Source organism: Ambystoma mexicanum, chromosome 11 (assembly GCF_040938575.1).
Source record: "Ambystoma mexicanum isolate Mex_15411 chromosome 11, UKY_AmexF1_1, whole genome shotgun sequence".
Classification (NCBI taxonomy): domain Eukaryota; kingdom Metazoa; phylum Chordata; class Amphibia; order Caudata; family Ambystomatidae; genus Ambystoma; species Ambystoma mexicanum.
In genome coordinates, this window is record NC_090934.1 from 202,446,910 (window position 1) to 202,466,735 (window position 19,826).

A 19,826-nucleotide genomic window follows, 5' to 3' on the forward strand; every position below is an offset into this window, starting at 1 on the left:
CCACCTATATCCTGATGCCATTTCATCCTTGTTCCTCCTCCAAACAGCATTTTTTCAACTTTTCGTTTTCAGCTAACACCGAATATTTCCCCCAAAAAATTAAAGCTTTTTCATTTCGAAAACGTCTCTGCTGCAAAGCACCATGGGAGATATAGCTGTAATTTTGGGAGAAAGGGTCACCCCTTCTTCCATCTAATATTTTTAAAACTACTGGACGCAATAACCCTAGCAACCTCCCAGGAAAAATGCTTTGTCAATGCTCTGTGCCCAACCTGGTCCAATTCCGTCCAGCGGTTTTTGCTGTGCGGTGTGCAGAAATATGACATTTTCTCTATGGGGAAAATAACGGGAGTAGGCCGAAAACAGATTTATTTAGCTTTTTAAATAATTTATTAAGCCAGATCTCTGATTAACCCCACCCCCCAGAATACCCTCCTGGTCTGCACTCACCGTCATCTGATTACCACAGGCGTCTTCCCTGGCCTCCACACTCACGACGACTGTGGCTGTTGTGCTGTTCCCCAGCTGGTCCCCAGCTCCTGTGCAGCTTGTGTCCCTGAGGTGCAGTCCATTGGGATTATAGTGGTCCTTTTCCAGCTGGCACTTACTGAGTGTCAGAGACATGTTCACTGTTGAGCACTCCAGCACTGGTGTAGGAGGCTGTCCTGCAGGAAGACAAGGGAAGACAGGAGCAGAGGAAGCAGGACATTAAAAAAAAGGGTAGCTTTGTGTCTTTATCCACACGACCAGCTGAGGTACTTTGGATGGATAAAGTCCAGCTAGGGAGGTCGCAGCATCAATGTTACAAGACTCCAAAATATGACCCAAAGATTTAAGTATGGGAATTCTGCCAAGATGGTCAACTCTTATTATGATGGCCCTTGGTTTTCTCACCTGCCAGAAACCCCAACATGTAGCCAATATTGAGATTTGTGTACCTAGTGTCAGAGAGGACCGAGAACACCCCACCGGTGTGAACCCCGCAAGAACAGGAACTGCATCTTGCCCACAAATGTGGAGCCAGCAAATTGAAACGCAGAGTCACATGTATGCCGAAGGAAAGACTGGACTTCCGCCTGACTCCGAAATGGCTGCCGGGCCTTTTGAAGTCTCAGGCACTAGGCTGAGTAAGCACCTGCAAGTAATATGACAGAGGGAGTTTATATAAAGCCTGTACCTTTAGACTCAGAAGTTAAAGAACCTGATGGAGAGGCTAATGGAGCGTGAGAAGCAGACAGAGCTGCAAAGTAGAAGGAGATGGATTGCTAATGTGTAGATCGAGATATGCAGAGCAGATGCTGTGAATTTATGAGATCATGGAGAGGGTCAAAAGGTTTTAGTGGGCTGAAGGGAGGCTCTTTGGAGAAACCTGGGCTATACATCTGTGATGCTCCTGTAAGGACTTCCGAGGGAGTTGGGTGCTGTATTCCTGATGGCACAGTGAAAACTGCAAAGAGAGCTTGGCGCAATAGATATGAACACCACAGTACAAGAAGCCATAGCCATAGTGAGCTGGGCTGTAACAAGTGGTTATGTCGACATCTGTTGCATCGACCACAGAATTAACATTGTGCGGATGTCAACATACAAACACACTGCTAGTCCAATGTGGTACGGCGTGGCACTTGATGTCACAGGAACACATGCAAATAGACAGACTAGAAAGATGTTGGGGATGGAACGATAAAAGGACAGCAGGGGGAGTATGCAGTGTGCTGAAAATGTGGAGAAAGGGTGGGAATGGCAGAGCAGCAACTGGAGGGAAATAAATAGGGGTGCAAAGTGTGGTGGCAGACCGATGGGAGTAGGGATGGGGAGAAAGGGTGGGTATGTTGGCACATGGGTGGGCAGAATGGGGAACTCCAATTTCAAAGAGAGCGTGAACCTGATACGAGTGGGGGTAAATTGAGCCCCGCAAAAGTGAAGCAGGCCACAGAAGCGATTGCCAGATGCATGCACAGTGGGTAAGACGAGAGAGAGGTCTCATAGTGTGGAGAATAAAGACTTCCACAGATTGTGGGTATGGCTGGCAGGGACTATACACCATTTTTAAGAACTGCAAAGCAGGGAGAAGGGATAGAGAGGAGCAATGTAATGGTGTTTGTTGCAAGGAAAATATAGTGAATAAAGTGTGCATTCGAATTTGAGGTCAAAAGAATTCCAGTTGAACAGAGAGGGATAATATCAAACCGTGCACATAACAAATGGCTGAAAAAGAACCACTGAGCTGTGCACTATATCCTCATAAACCACAGTGGAGGAGGCCACAGCAAGCTGGGTGCTATATCCCTGGAAGCCAAAGAGCATTGCAGTATGCATGGAGGCAAAGAGGTGCATAGAGTTGCAGAGTAAGCCACCTGACTGAATAAGTTGGGCACCCTATTCCTGAAGGCACTGTGGGTGATACAGCCATGGAGACAATGTGATGTATGTGATGACAGTGAGAACAGAAGGGTCTCAGACTTTGGGTATTTCAAAGAAACCTCTATTAGGCAAGCGTAAGACAAAAAAGAGGTTTGAGGAATAACGCAGTGTTCAAACATAAACGATTTAAAAGTCCATCCCTTTTTACATAACACAAACTTAAGTTGCACTTCAGCAATGAAGTAAAAAGGTGCCCAAATAAAACGCTAAAGAAAACTCACCTGTCACAACTAATCTTCAACTGAAAATAAAGATTTCCCGAATCAAATGTTCCTAAAAAGTGAGTTGTCAGAATAGCTAAAACAAATGGTGCAATGAGAAAATAAACTTAAAGTCCTTCCCTTAGGTGAAGAAAGTGTTGAAGGTAAAATATCTAACTTGAGGTTCACTCTTAAATTAAGTCCAGCAATTAAAAGAGGTGTAGGCCCTTCGCTAACATCTGGCTCCTTAAGAACTTGATTTAAGTAACTCTGTGGAGAGTTGTGCATTTTCCTTTTTCTTCTTAATCTGTATTTTATTAGTGTAGGCCCTCAATTGTGTACAGAATTCTGGGAAAATTAGTAATATACACACATTTTTGATGTAATATGGGATCTATTACTAACGGCTTATTTAAACATTCGTTTTTCTTTTACTTCTTTTTATGCATAATATTCTTTTAGGGCTTGTACTAATGTATTAATGTATATAACATATGTTGTTTCTTCTTTTTAACATGTGTAAAGTTTGAATTTATTTTCAACCTATATCACATTAAAGAATAAATAAATAAATTAAAAGAGGTCTTCTCTTAGGGTTTCATTGGGTAGACAAGCAACAGGGCAGCTTACACAACAAACTCAAACTAGGACCTGTAGGCAAGGGATCAGCTAGATTATGGGCTTTGGTTCTTTTTCTCAGCACTCTGGGTGATTCATCACTCTCGCTCCCTCTCTCTTGGTTGTTTGGTATGTTGCACCACCCTCCTGTTGGGATATTCATTCATTCTCTCTCTCTCTTTCTCTTTCTCTTTCTCTCTCTCTCTCTCTCTCTCTCTCTCTCTCTCGGGGGTACTCTCACTGCTTGGTGGCTCTTTTGTAGGGTAGGCCCAAAACCCAAGCGACCAAAAAAGCAATCCATAATGAGTGCATGAATTGCAAGAAAACCCAAGTTGTATTACATGAAACTTCGGCCGGGAAGAAAACAAGTTTCATTCAACACGCCTACATTAAATAACGCTATATGAAAGGAGAAAACTGCAAGCTATGATGAATATGAGGATATCATCCCTTCTCCCCTAGGGGGACACCTTTCCCATGGGAACAGCGCGGTGTGTCTGCAGTACAATAGTCCCCCTGGGGGTGGTGTACCGAGGGAGGATCACATGGGGAACTTATCTTCCTATAGGATTGGGGATGACTATTATCAGAGAACATGGTATGACACCACTTCAATACTCTCAACCCCTTCTCCAATACTAAATCCCCTCCACCCCCAGATGGAGCTAATGTGTTTTGTTGCCAAATTAGTCAACCTAACATAAATGACAAGACTGAAAGACCAGAAGTATCATGCATATTGTTTTGAATTTGGTACTGTGAAAAAGATGATGACCGGGAGTTCAAGGATAACTCTGGAGAACCAGAATTAACGGTCTAGCCTCTCAAGGCAAGTAAGTGGCCCAAAGTAGTACAACAATCTCATACAGGAGTTTCAAATTAGGTCAGATGGGACGCTAGAGACGGAAAACATTCCTCTGAGGAGGAACACCGGGCGTCATGCACTGGAAGAGTAGACGCGAGCCGGAAGGGGAGCCGTGACCGAAGGAACAGGAGAGACTGAACGTGGTCAAGGATGGAAGGACTATTCAGACTTCAGCCAAGGGAAGCCTATGGTTGCCCCAGGACCCAGTGAATTACAGGAGAGAGAGAGGGAGAGAGAGAGAGAGAGAGATAGAGAGAGAGCGCACAGCCAGGAAGATGTCTGCAGAGCTGCTGCAGACCACGCCAGTTACCCGAATGCTACCGGTGCCTCGAGAAGAGACGCTGAGTCACGGGAAATGCACGGAAGAAACAAACAGGTAAGTGGATTACTTGAGAGGTCCTAGAGGTCCGGGGAAGCACGGGGTATAGACCGAAAGTTGAAAAAAGAGGGTCTGGGACCTGTGAGAAACCCGAGGGTATCCTCACTCCTACTCCCCTGAAGCCTCTTCTCACTTGGCCAGGGAAAGGCCATTGCTTTTGGATTCTGACCCCGGGGGTGGAGAAACGAGGGAAGATCACCTGGGTGGAGGGTCCTTGGGGATCAGGAGTGGGGCACCCGCCAGTGACCCATACATGGTATCCCGTTTTCCTTTTGAAAATGAACCGCCCCCGGCCTTTATGTGCTACTGAAAGACATCTACCCTCATTTACCCCATTTACCTCATTTACCCCATTCAATATGCAAGGGTACTGGGCTGAGGAAGAGGCGACTAAGAGTGGTGAACACCAAAAGGTATTTTCACCACTCTCGTACTAAGAGAAGGAAGACGACTGCACAAGAGTACCACTGGGGAAGTCAGAGATGGCCCACAAATAGGCTGTCTAGATGTCAGGCAATTGAACTCACTGACCCACACCTGTGGACCCTTAAGTCCGCAGAAGGAGAAAGACACCCCGGCCGAGGGCCACGAGGGGGTCGGAATATCCAGCTGGGCTCTGGTTGCTGATAGCAACAGCAGGAAGCTTTTCTCTCCCCAAAGCCCACAGCCGCTGCGGCAAGCGGGGGAGCGAGGGAAGCTCTCAGTGGCCGCTACAAGATCAAACAAGAAGGACCGGCTATGCTGCAGAGAGTGGTCACGCACTGGTGAGTGTAATGCAGGGAACACTCTGTGTGAAGCGCCCAGCTAATGCTGACACATACTCTGAAAATGCTGAGCGAACTGAAATAAGTAATCTGTGCATGCCGAGCCATTTGAAAGTAATTGGACATAGTCCCGAATAGCGAATTAAAATGTTTTGAATATCAAGCAAGTAATAAATACTTCAAATAGGATGTTAAGCAAATACTATATACCGAACTGAATGAAAAGGTTGTGGACAGAGCTACAAGCTGATGAAGGTTAAATGGAAAAGTGCCCATTTAAAAGCGAACATACAAAATAAGAGCTCTAGTGTGAAAGAGCATGACAGAAAGGTGGGGAATAAATAAGACCACCACAAAGTGAACTTTATGAATGAATACAATGCTGCATGGCCAAAGACTGGCAAGGGTGTCAAACAGATTGTGGCAAAGCCATGAGGCCGACAAGGAGAAGCTAAGCGAATGTGAATCTGCACACAGGGAAACATATAGGGGAACCTGTGTGGGCTGGAGAGTCTAGGGTTCTGGGTTGGGCAACCTGTGATGGGTGGACAATGTGGTCTGACAACTGTGCCTAGATCAGGGAACCCTCCATTGTGAAAGATAAAGACATTGTGAAACAAACAAAGATGGTGCACTTTAAGTGAACTGTGAATGCTATCCAGGAGGGATGCCAAGTTGACCTGGAGTTGTGTTGCACATTGGAAGACTGAAACCAAGTATAAGTTGATACGTTGAAGTCTCGGGGAAGGGAACCCTAAGGCTTGATGAACTGTAATGCTGTCTTGAAGAGGGGGCCCGCAAGACCCTTTTCTTTAGAACTGTGTTGTCTTGAACTTGGGAAAGGGAACCCCAATAATTTCTGGAACTTTCTGGAACTTGCGGAAGGGGAACTGAAAAGGAAGATAGAAGCTGGAAACAGCTTAGAACTTTGTTTGATCACTGTTTCTTTTATTACTGATATACCTACACATTGTTTAACTTTAGTTTTGAGGGCAAGGATAGGTTTGGGCACACACTTTTAAGTTGACATTTCTCACTCAGACTTTCCTTAGTTTCGTTCAGGTAGGGAAATCCCACCTTAGCATCGGGTAAGTTAGGCCTTCAAACATCCTGAAATTTGGTTTAATAAATTGTTTAATTCTGAACTTTATATCTGTTGTCTGTGCATTGCTTCATGATGCATTCACAGACCCTAAATGAGAAAGTAACAAATCAGGAAGAGTTGTATATTTTCCAGCGAAGTGAACCAAACAGATATAACGTAATAGTGCAAATCTGGGACCTGCACCCAAATAAGAACCTGAGAATAAGACTATCTGGGACCTTGATTGCAAAAGAAGTAAACCCGAAAGAGTTGTGTGCTTGGCAGGAGAGTGAACCAAGCGGATACAACACTAAAGTACGAGTCTGGGTCCTGCACCCAAATAAGAAGTCAAGAATAAGAGGGTCTGGGACCCTGAATATAAAAGAAGTAAACAAGGAAGAGTTGTATGCTTTGCAAGAGAGTAAACCAAGTAGACACAACGCTACACTGCAAGTCTGAAACCCGCACGCATGCGAGAAACCAAAATATAAATGTATGAAGTGTAAAAGGTTCTGGGACCCTGAGAGGGAAAGAGAGACAGTCCATAAAAGGACACTGCCTTGGCAGGCGAGTGAACCAAGCAGTTCTGCCAGTCGGGGGCCCGCACACACATGAGAAGTTGGGAATAAGAGTGATAAAGCACTGTAAAACCTTGATATAAGGAATCCTATGCTTGGTAGCAAAGTGTGCCGAATTGGTGCGATGAAGGACTGTGAATTCATGATAAAAGGAAGCCTACTGTGGCAAATCTATCAATATATTCACTGATTCTCTGGAGGGAAGCTTCTCTTCCATGGCCAGGGAAAGGCAAAAGCTACCTAACACTGACTATAGTGGTGAATTTCTGTGGGAGGACCACATGGGGGGAGACAAACTCCAGAGAGACAGGAAAATACTGTATCAAAATAATCCTGCAGCCATAATTCCTAATGACACCCATATGCCTTTGCAACATACCTGTGTGGCTTATTGGGTTGTAGATAATGAATTCCCAGGTTTTCTCAGCCAAACACCTTGTTTACCCCCCTTTTTAGTAATGAGACAAGGAAGAGGGATAGAGCAATGAAGATGACCAGAGGCGGCAAGCCAGTGGTGTGTTCTAGTCTTTGGAAAAAGTTAACCAATGCCAGGAAGTTTAAAAGTGCCACAGCTGACTAGAATTAGAAGGAGAGGCAGAGACCGAAGCTGTTTCCAATTTGTTCTGACACCGGCTGGAACGCTGGAGACGAGCAGGCTGTGAGAAGCAGCACAGTGGCTGACACGACAGCAAGCAGGGAGCCTGAAAGAAGTTCACTGCTTTGTGGCCATGGGCACCTGGAGCCGCCGGGAGCAGAGGAAGGCCAAGTGGGAGCTAACCGCCAGACAGGACGCACACCCAATCAGCAGGCTGAAAGGGAAAAAGGAAAGATGTGAGGAACGCCAAAGCTGCCCGGTAAGCTCAAGGAGAACTAATGGGTTTCCGGGGACTATGGGGGTGAATACTGCATCGTATTGACAGCTCAAGATAGACACATTTAAACCAGTGTAGAAACTGATACAAATATGAACAATGTTAAGAAAGGGTCGGTCATCAAAACAATATATAGTCACTGCTGCATTGAGTACTTCAAAATTTAGTAGAACATTGCTTCACACTGGTTGCGTGTATCTGCAAGGATATTGCGCTTGGTAGCCCCAAGAGCAAATATGAACAATGTTAAGAAAGGGTCGGTGACACTGTACTTTATAAGAGGATTTTATATTAATACAAACAGTTTTAAGAAAGGTTGGTGACCCAATATTGGAAAAGCATTATTTTGTGGATGAAAGAGAAAGTGAATTGGGAACGGAAAAGCCCTGGCAGGTTAGTAAACCAGGCAAATAGTGAGTCTGGGACTCACACGCAGGAGAGGAAGATACAACGCTGTAATATCCTGACAGGAGATTAAACCAGGAGTGAGAAAAGAAGTAAACCTGAAATTGTAGGAGCAATGAATATCCTGGCAGAAGAGTAAATCAGGAGTGAACAGAGAAGTGAACCTGAAATTGTAGGAACCATAAATATCCTGGAAGGAGAGTAAACCAGGAGTGAGAAGAGAAGTGAATTTGAAATTGTGGGAACAGTGGTAAACATATACAACAGGGAAGAATCATGCCACTTTTAAGGATTAACAAGAAAGTTGCAACTACCCTGGCAGGAGAGTACACCGGGGACGAAAGCGAAACAGTGAATGGAAAATGGAAGGATCATACCCTTTGTTAAACTAATAGAAATAAAGAGTATGAGCAACTGAACATTATAAATAACTGTATTTAAACGAAACTCAAGGGAAGATTCATCCCCATAGAATAAAGTTGAACTGTGTTAAAGTGTTGAATTTTGAAAACAGTAGGAATCAAGGAAAAGAGGTGTTTTCCTTAAAACTGTGGAAGTATACAAGTGGAGAAACTCAAGGAATGAGTCGCTCCCCCCTTAAAACTGTGAAGTGAAATATTGGGAGAAAAGTGAAACACAGGTGAGAAGTCCTCTTTTTGTTTGGAACAGTGGATAATTGTTGACCTTTGTCTGGAAGTACAGTTTAGACAGTAAAAGACTGGAAGAAGCCTAGGGGAAGAGTGGGTCCCTTTTCTCTAGCAGAACATTTATTCCTCTTCTATTTTGCACCTTAAAACATGTTGTTCAGAACTTTGAGAAAAAGCTACAAGTGCATAGCTTACAGAAATCCCCTTGTGCACATTATATTGAGTTTAGAGTGTAAGGGGCAGCTTAGAGTTTTCAGACACAGGACACAAGACGTTATTTTGTTTAACATCCTGACACAGACATTAATTAGTTTTGTTGAGGCAGGGAAACCCTTCATAGACTTGAGACAGGTAGGATATCCCCATTCTTTCCTATTATTATTTTTACAATAAAAGTCCTATTTCATCCTGAAACTGGTTACTGTGTCAGAGTCTTACTCTGGATCCCTTACACTACGCTTGGTAGCAGAGTGTGCCAAATGGGTGGGATAAGGAACTGTGAGTTCAAGAACTATATGCTTGTGAATGACCCAGGCTCATTTTACCAAAAGGGTGAGAGGGGCTCAGGTGCCCTAAATGAATGGAAATAACATACAGAGTAGTCTAGGGGAGGGCGCATTACCCTAGCATTGGACTCTTGTATTTGGAACACTGTTTATTTGTATCACTTTTGTCTACCAGAGAGACTGGGAAATTAGAAGGGACCATCCTTGCACAATTGCTTTAGGTTATTAGTGTTAAGGACAGAGGTAGCTCTTGAGACACGACCGTGACTGACTTTTTAGTTTTGGACATCCTGACAATTACACTAATTTACTTTGAGGCAGGAAATCACGTCTTAGATTTAGGAATAGAGAGGCATTTTTCCAACCTTTCCTCGTCAATAAAAGCCTATACACAAAGGGATACAAACATTTTGTTCTGAGCCTTTCTTCTGCACCATTACAAGGCATAAAGATGAAACAGTTGCAAAATCTCTACAATTCCATTGGCTAACATTATAAGTCCCCTAAAGAAAACCATAAATTAGTTGGTCCTATTGGACCAAATCTATCCCTGTGAGCAAATACGACAAGCCCCTCTATCAATCATCTCATGCCTGACTCCACCAGAATTCTCTGTCCCCATTGGCTGCTAGCTTTGGGTACATTTATTGCATTCAGACCCTTTCCCTATTGGTCAACCCACCCTCGAGTATCTCATGGTGTGTTTTGCCCCTCAGACCAGACCAATCCCCTGTGAGGTATAGACAGTGTGACAAAATACCTCATACTTTTCCCATGTGACCGGACTATTTGGCACCCATGATATTTGTCATCCTTGTGGCTGTACACTTGGCAGCTCTTGATACGACTCCTGGATCTCTGGGACACATCCTTCCCCTCCTCCTATGAGACCATGTTGCCTTCTAATAAGCACCACTAAGACACCACTCATTGGAGACCAATTTCCTGAATTTATAAGCTTTATTATACTGTTCTTCGTTCACTGTCTGTGATACAGCTACACCCTACACTCCTAAGCCAATCACTGCACGGCCCTTTACACCACCTCCAAGGATGCTGACCATGTCTGTGCACCAACTGGGAAGATCAGAAATGAAGCCTGCTTTTACTATTGACAATCTAGCTACCAACTGCGGCCCAATGATTTTGTTAATCATATACTGCAGCTTCTTACGTACCCTAAGAAACCTGGCCTGCTACAACATATTCCCTCACATTTGTTAATATATTCACTACTCACTCTTCATCTACAACTCATGCAACCAACTAAAGGTTTTTTGTTTTCCTGATACCTGCTACCACGCTGCCCAATACCATATGGATCTGCACTCTACATGTGTCAAATACTATGTGTTATTGGCCTATATTTCATCAAAGGCCACCCTCCAACCTGTCTCTGCATTACCCTTAGCTCAAGCTTAGCAGGAATGTCTGCTGATGACAAAGATGTGGACACTGAACTGACCAACTCCTCCATGCTACAGGAAAGTCCTCAATCTGTACTTCCTCCCTTGCTTGGGATGTTGGACTTTCATCCCAACACTATTCTCTGGGATTTTCTCTTTCTTTTTGATTTGCCCGTCTCTTCTTCAGGCGACTTGGTGTTGCTCCTCTTTCTTTCTGAAGTCTATATTCTTTCTCTCGCTCTTTGCCCCTCTTCTATTCAGGGGTCCTGATTCTGTCTGGTTCTTCTACCAGGGTCTTAGCAAGGTTTTGCCCTAGCCTCGCCCCGAGCAGGTCAGTGCTTCCACCTTTTTGACTTGTCTGGTGCTGCAGGGGTGCTCTCCTCCTTTCCCCTGGCTTAGTCAGTTTCCTCAGCCTTTTCCCAGATTGGCCAGCTCTTCCACCATTTAGGCTTAGGTGGTCCTGCAGGGGTACTCACCTTCCCCTTGGGTAAGTCTGTTTCCCCCAGGCACCTTCCAGGCCGGCAGTTCTCCAGGGTAGTCTAGGCTCCTTCACCTAGGCAGCCCCCCCACCATTCAGGATACAGCCCCCCCTTCATGCACCAGCATCTGGAATGAAGTACCGGAAATGTGCCCCTGACTTAGACAAGATCAGAGTGAGCTGGCTCTGCTTTTATAGCCAGACTCCTCCTCATGCTGTGGGTCCCTGTTTGGTGGAAAAGCCCTGCTTGCAGGATTGGATGGCAGGGTGTTTCTACTCTGTTCCTCCTGTGTTAGACTCGCTTGCTATTAGCCAGTTTGAACTTCTGTTATTTTAATTAAGGTTTCACTTTTCCTTACTTTCTTTTATTTATTCATGCTTTATCCTGGGCTCCTTTTATATACTATTTGTCCCGTCCTTGGTACCTGTTTTACATTTTATTAATTCAAGTACCCCTTACATTTCCCTAAATTCCTTAATTGGGGTTTGACCCAGGCTCCCCCCATAAGCTCCTCCCATAGGCTGACATAAAAAAGGCTAGGGCCTTTCTTCTGAGGTCCTGCAGTGCCTTTTTGCCAGCATCTCTCCACTTCCATCCCACAGCATGGAGCACACCCCTATCCTGGAACACAAGCACAGGTATGTTGTGCCCAGCTGTCCTCCACGGCAAGCTGTGCCACTGCCATGCTTCCTGGTGTCCTGCTTCAGTGGCCAGCGCTACCAGCGCTGCAAATCAGTCATGGTTAACTCTCTTGTGGGGATCGCAGTACTGCGATTCACCACAGGTACCTAGTAAGCTGGGCGCCACCTACCTGAAGTCACTGTGTTTGAACGGCATAAAGTGCGCTGGCCACTATATTTCTGCATGCAGAGGAAAGAAGCGTGCTGGCTACTAAATCCCAGAGACTCAGAAGCATACTGGGCGCCATAGCCCTGAAAGCGAGAAAGCAAGAAGCGTACTGGGAGCTATATGCAGGGGACTGAGAAGGAAAGAAGCAAAAGTACCCAAATGGGTTGTGTAGACAGCCATGATAGCACTCATCAATTGTTGAAAATCAATGATCCTGTAGGTCACGGTTCCGATTCTCTTATCGCTTGATGTGCTTTACACCCTGCTGAAATAAACTGCACTGATAATAGGCATGTATGGCTGGCTGACATACCCCAGAGCAGACTTTGCTGGGAGACGAGAGTTGGTGTGCTGCTGCATACTGGGACCTTCTGTGTTCTCTCCACACCTGTCGCCTCACCCTGGTGTGGTGCAGTTTGTTGCAGTGCGAATGTCTCGGAAACCAGGCATCCTAGGTTTCTGAGACCTCAGAAACGTTGTTTCTGAGGTCTTATAGGGACCTCGAGTTTTGTTCCTGGTGTCGTGACCGGTCCTTCTGTGACCAAATTGATTGTTTTACCGATTTTAGTCAACTGTATCATGTGTGAAAGTGCTGAAATCTAGGGAAAGGGTTGGGGTGTCCAAATGTCATTTAGCCAGTAATGTCCGGAGGGTCCTAACAGGTAACTATGTAACATTTTGTGCAAATTGGTGGAACAGCGTGGAATTGTATTAGGAACAGCGCTCCGCCAAGCCACAAACCCACACATTTTGACTTTTGCTGAAACCCGGAGAAAGGTGTGGGGTGTCCAAATGCCATGTAGCCAGTAATGTTCAGAGGGTCCTAACAGGTGACGAAGCAAAATTTGGTGCAGATTGGTGAAATGGTGTGGAATTTTATAAAGAACAATGCTTTGCCAAAGCCACAAACTGTGATGAATCAGTGAATTTCCTCACAGAAACCGGGTCTGGGGGGGCCAGCGAAAGGCAGACGCTTCCTGATTCTGACACTGGGGGTGGTCTGCGTGAGGTTCGCATGGGGGGGGGAACAGACCAGAAAGAATGGGAAACCCCTCTGTTTAACTTCCTCCATAATCCCACACTTTTGATGGTTGCTTGCAAACTGCAGAAGTTAAAAGAGATAACTTTGCTGAAGGGGACTACAAATCCCATAATCCCAGGAGTACTGGGATGAGGAAGAAGGCTGAAGAGCATGCAGTTGCAGTAGTCAGGCAATTAAACCTAACAGACCACTCCTGAAGGAACCTGGGAGGCATAAATGGCCCCCTCAAGTGCAGGCAATTGGAAGGAGCTGGGACTGTGACTGAAATGCAAGCCATTGCAGAAGTAGCAGAAGGAAGAAAGTACAAAGCGGTGCAAGAAACCTGAAGGCATCCTCACCTCCCTCTCCCCAGAATGCTCTACTCAGGTGGCCAGGGAAAGGCCATCACTTTTGGATCCTGACCCAAATATGCGATGGAGGATCACCTGGATGGAGGAGACTTGGGGAATGGAAGAAAGGTGTCTTTAGGTGATACGCAGTATCCCCCACTTCCATTCCACAATGAACCCTCAGTCCATGAAGCCTTTCTAGGGTATTGTCAAGCCCCCTCCCTTACTTCTTTACCAATCAAACCTCAGGTAAAACATCCCTATAAAGGAAAAGGAAAAAGAACAAGAAGAACATCTTCTCTTACAGGCAGATCAGACCCACATTCCCCTCCTCTGGGTAGATCACAAAATGGGAAAAATACATCCTACCCTTCCCCAACCTTCATAGGCTATTACCACTCTTCCCCACTGACACATATTCTGCATATATCCCATTCACGTACCTTTAGTACTGGGACGAGGAAAAGTCGACTAGGAGGAGCGCACACTTCCACCTATGCACACCACATTGGTACTGGGACGAGGAAGAGGACTGTAGAACACCATTCTGAAAGTCAGGCAAGTCCCAATAATTAATTGTAGTCAGGCAAAGGACTTGCACCTGCAACTCCTTAAGAGGCTACAGGTGCATATAATGGGCAGTGACCCACATGAGAGAACCACTTGGGAAGCCAGGATGCCGTGGAGCAGCTGGTGAAACGGATGCCAGCAGCTGCAGGAGAGCCAGATGGACGCTGAGGTTTGAGAGAGCCGTGACAGAGTCCGGAGTCCGGCAGAGCTCCAAGCAGTGCATCCCCAGCTAGAGCTGCAGGAGGCAGTGTGAACGTCAGAAAGATGTGAGCGTGGCTTGCCAGTTCTCCCGATGTGTGGGAGGGGAGCGAGCAAAAGTAGAAGAGGACCACGCAAGCACCTGTAGAAGCTGCTGCATACCGGTGAGTGACAGGGAGAGAGCACTGGAACCATGGTGCTCCGGGGGCTTAGTCTGGGCCAAAGAAAGGGCTGTACAAATAAATGCATATAATGAAAGGGTCTGGAGACCCGAAGGACATTAATAAGTGACGAGAGAATTACCAAGTACTTAACAAATATTGAATACCAAACTAAAGAAAAGTTATGCACAAGTGAAATTAAAATACTGCACGAATGGAGAGAAAGTGATGTGTATTTACGAACAGAGTGAAATTAAGGAATAAGCATTTATGAACAATGTGAAAGTAAAAAGCCAAGTGAAACCTAGTAATGAGAATTGGTGAAGCAGGTGAAAGACAAATAAGAAGCACTATTGGTCAGTGTGAAAGCAAGGTGATAACAAGAGTAAATACAGCAAAGTGAAGTGCGTTAAAAAGGCACGTGTTGGGAGAGTCAAGAAACTGCCAAGAAGAAACAAGAGTGAGAATGTCACAAGTGCAGAAAGAAAACATATGGTGCCAAAGTAGTCCAATGAAAACCAATGAACATTATTAGGTGCCATGGGGTTATAGGTTGCGTGACTTGTGATGGGTGGACTGTGTGGTCCGACAACCACGCCTAGACCAAGTAACCCCTACTTGGAGTGAGCCAAGGAAAACAACGAGATTGAAGCAGTTTTATTTTGTTTCATCAGTCTGGAAGTGACTAAAAGAGTAACAAGAGCCAAGCGAATGGTGAGGAAGCCTAAAAGAATAGCATTCATACCAAAAGCTAAGTGAATTGTGTTTAACTTAGGGAAACGCTAAGTTGTTTGCAACTTTGTTGAGCTTTCGGAAGGGAACCCTGAGGTTGTTCAGAACTTTGCTGAACCTGGGGAAGGGAACCCAGAGGTTGTTTGGAACTTTGTTGAACTTGGGGAAGGGAGCTCCAAGACCTTTTGTGGAACTGTTTTTAGTCTAAGGAAGAAGAAGCTGGAAACCTACCAAGAGCTGGAAGAAGCGCAGAACTTTACTTTTAATTCTGTTTCTTTGGTTGCTGAACTCCCTACACATTGTATATATTTAGTTGTGAGGGCAAGCATAGGTCTGAACTTTAGGACACAGACTATTCTTTGTTTCTTTAGGTAGGAAAATCCCACCGTGACATAGGGCAAGTTAGGCTTTACTCCATCCAGACATTTGAGAAATAAAAAGCTATATTTTAGAAAAGTGAATCTGTTATCTGTGTCTTACTTCAAGATGCCTTCACAGCTGGCAAACTAAGCAGAAGTTGGAGAACAAGAGGGACACCGGAACATGGAGAACGCAGATTTCACCTGCTTGTTCTGAGAGGATCCTGTTCCCCCAATCTCTGAAGTGCAGAGGCTTCACAGCGGAAGGCATGCAAGAGAAATTTCTTTCCCCATGTGAGCCCGATTGTGTGATTGCAGCGCAGCGAATGTGATGGAGACTGAGCCGTGGAGCAGATTTTAAGCCAGCTGGTCTCTGGAACGAGAGGGGCTCATAAACGTGTGGCCAGACCAGAGACACCTTCACAGAGGAACAGTCTGGGTCCTTAAGAAGCCAGAAGCAGCAGAAGTTGTGGCAAAAGTTTTAGAAGCAGTGTGACCCGCAGAGCAAGTGTTAAAGAAGCCAGTGAGTGAAGCACGGCATTCGAAAACCTTGCGTGAGCATTGCCAGCAACGGTATCCAGTTCCCTATTCACTTGCGTATGGTTTAAAGCGAGTACAAATTGTTCATTTTATCTGTTATACTTGAACAATGGAAATTTAGCACTCAGGTATATTATGAAAATCATTTTATTCGCGTGAAAGGCGAACACTGCTTAAACCCATTGTTCAACCATTAAAAGACTGTTACTGTTATGAAGGAGTGGTCGCATATCATTAATTTGGAAGAGTGAACGTTGTGAAGACCATTATTGAAAATGTAACCTTGATAACACCATTGTTGAAACATTTAACTTGTAGAAACTACATCAAGGTGTGGTGCCTAAAGAAAGACTGAACTCCACTCTTACCTTTAACGCGGCATACCTTACCTATATAAGATGTTAGAGTGTATATATAGCCGGTCAAGTGGCACAGCGAGTAGAGTGCTCACCTTGACATCCGTGCAGAGCCTGCTAACGCAGGTTTGAATCCCGGCAGGGCCAAACTCAGCCTTTCATTCTTCCGAGGACGATAAATGAGCACCACACACCGTGGGTAATAATAAGCAATGCTCAGATACCTGAGGGTTTGTAGCGCTATAGAAATGCAAAATTATTATTATTATTATTATTATGTTATTGAATTGAAAAAGAGACCAAGCATTGCTCAAGCCAAGATTCTCCCTATTAACAGTGAAACCAGCCTTTCTTAGAGTTAAAAAGAAATCTGTTACTGTGACGTTAATAATAATTTGATTGGTGTAAGCATTAAATGAAGCTAAGAGAGTGGCACCAAGTCTTCTGGGTAATTACTTCGGCTGATAGCTGGCAGAAAGGTGCAGGTAATGTTGGGGAAAGGGAAACGGACTACTTGTAAAGACTATTTTGAAGTGGACACAATCTTCACTGCCAGAGATTGTGGAAGACAGATAAAAATGAGTCTTAAAGGCAAACCCAGATTGTTATTGTTTCAGACAGACAAGAGAAGCAAAGAGGCTGCCCCTTTTGAAGAGAGATATTCCAGGAAGAGTGCCTTGTCTACTTGAAGGTGTTGAAGTACTTTAAAGTATATCTTGTCGAAGCCTGTCTAGAAGTACAAATCACTGAAGCTGTGGTAATAGTCCCATGTACTGAAGCTGTGGTGGGATATCTGGTTGTCAGTAGATGCAACATTGTAGTAGTCTAAGCAAGGTGGCGCACTGTGAGACAAAGGTGACTGTTCTCATGGTGAATCAAGTAGAAGTTAAGTTGTTGAAGTGGAAGCAGCAGCACTGAGAAGTCATTCTGACAAATATACCATTGTGAATTCTAAAACTGTAACTAAGGAAATATTAACTGTCAACCAAGAACTATGTATCACTGAAAGCTGTGGATATTGCATTTCTTTTGAACTGTTACAAATCTTCTTGAAGAGGTGGCAAAGCATTGGGGCTGGGATTACCATTGGTGCTATTTGGTGGAAGCGGAAAGTAGATATTTCACCAAGGAGAAAAGATTTGCCATCACTGAAACTTTTGTTGACACACTTTTACTTTGACTTTGAAACATCAAGAACTGATTTGAGACATTTCTTTCTTTACTTGAACATTAGCAGAATGGACTGTGAATCCTGGGGAAGGGAAATTACCCAGGACATTAGAAGTATTTTCAGAAACTGTGAATGTTGTTCATGTCTTCGTGTGTTGCCATATATTTTCCTTGCGTATTTGTTGCTCAGAGTGAGGGCCAGTTATCCTGTGTTAGTGTTTTCCTTTAGCTTTGGGGAGGCAGGGAAATGCTCAGCAGAGTAGGGATAGCAAGGACATTTTTATCATATTTCTTTTGAGAATAAAATGGCATGTTTTGATAAATCATCAAACCGTTGTCTGCCTCGCATTACTGACCCCTCACAAAACCCACAAACACATTTTGACTTTTATTAATATAGATATATGCTATATAACAGAGACTGGAGAAGATAGACTGAGCCGGGCACGATGTCCATGTATGCAGAGTAAAGAAACAGGTTTCACGATATATCGCTTGGGGCGGAAGGAGCTGGGTTCTATAATCTTGGATAGAGAATAAAGAAGCATGATTCACACTATATCCCAGAAGGTGAGAAAGTAGGAAGTGTGCCGGGAACTATACCCAAGAGACAGAGAAGGAAAGGAGCATACTGGGCACTATGTACCTGAGACTCTGAAAGATAGATTGAGCTGGGGACTATATACTTGAATGCAGGGTAAAGAAACTTGCTTGATGCTATATCCCTGACACTGAGCTGGCAAGAGAAGCATGATGGCTGCTCTCTCCATGAGACTGATAGGAAGAAATGTTGGGTGCAGGATCACTGAGGGAGGGTGGGTAATGATAATGATGTCTCATTTATATAGTGCTTTTGCCAAAGCACTCTACACAGAACATATTTACATACAATATCTCCCAACCAAAGTTGGTACTCATTGATCAACCTACGAAGGATGAAAGGCTTAGTTGGCTTTGCCGGGTTTTTGAACCTGCGACCTGCAGTTCACACACAGATCACGGCAGCAAGCACTTAACCCATTGAGCTATTTTACCAGGTATTTCCTGACACTATTAGTTTGCCTAAGTCCCTGTAGTTTATGATTATGGAATTAAGCCAAGGAGCATGCTGGGCCCTAAATGTCTGCAACTGACAGTGAAGCTAATGGGTACTGCACCCCTGGGATGAGGGGTATTTCCTAGGTCCTATTAAGCTCCCTAGTTACTTGTAGCCTAGAATCATATTATTGAGATGAGCAACATGTATAGTGATTATTGCAATACACTCTGGCTATAATAATAAATACTTCACAAAGGATAACTTGTAGTTTTGCTGATGCTCAAAATAGGTATATACAGCATGAGGTGGACACTCAGTACGAAGGCATGGACAAGGAAGGTAAGGGCATTCTGCTAAATGTAATGTGTGTCAAGGTCACCCAGTGGTGATGAGATCCGTTCCCTTCCCATGGGCAGATCCCTGGGCACACACCACAATGGAGCAATCGCATTTCTCGTTCCCTAATAGGGTTCACATTCTCTCCTTTGGAGTTTGGAGCATAGGTAGGAAGTCATCTTGGGCTCCTAAGTGGGAGAATCTGCATTCATTATCTTAAAAGAACCAGATTCTAGGAAAGAGAAGAAAGTGAATTTTGGATTGGAGGTGAAGGAGGGATAAAAAGTGTGGATGAAGGCAGTGGAAGAGTGAGAAATCGGATGAGGGTATGGGACTTAGTGTGTAAGGGTATAGCTCACTGAGGTAGACACTACACATAGGATAGTACAGGGGCAACATGCTTTTCTCTAAAGCAAGACAACACTGAGCAGCATGGGTTCGAAACCCAGTCCTGCGCTTTCAGGCTAGATTCCAGCATGAAGTGCGATATAAAACCCTAATTTAACTTTTTTTTTTTAATGGGGCACAGATTAGGGTGAGTCTCTGTAACTCACGGTCTAGACTCTAGCATAAAGGTCCTGGTAGGCCAGCTTTCCAGATTGCAGAGTCTCCGTCATGCCCCAGAATAGGTCAGGCCCTGTAAGGAACTCATGGGGGCAACAGTAAAGACACATGATCACAGTCCAAGGGTGATTATTAAACTGTATAGGTAGGGTGGAAGAACGCCTAATCTAAACCTAAATCTAAAATAGGAGCAAGCTATGACCATCAAATAATAATAAGGTAGTCCTAGTGGCGTCTTGGCAAATAAAAGGGTCTATACTAAAAAAACAACTATTGCCAATCCTACAACTAAAAACAAAAAGAGTGTGGGATAGGGTTCACAAGAAAGAAAGAAGTGGTCACAAATGATTAGTC

At 44.5% G+C, this 19,826-nt stretch overlaps 1 protein-coding gene across 1 annotated transcript in view; it reads right to left on the reverse strand.

Moving 5' to 3' along the window:
- Positions 1–19,826, reverse strand: part of LOC138503248 (uromodulin-like) — a 147,631-nt gene that overhangs the window by 51,594 nt on the left and 76,211 nt on the right. The window contains exon 4 of the mRNA XM_069622841.1: positions 451–665. Coding sequence (XP_069478942.1) covers positions 451–665 — 215 coding nt within the window. The remainder of the gene's footprint in view (positions 1–450; positions 666–19,826) is intronic.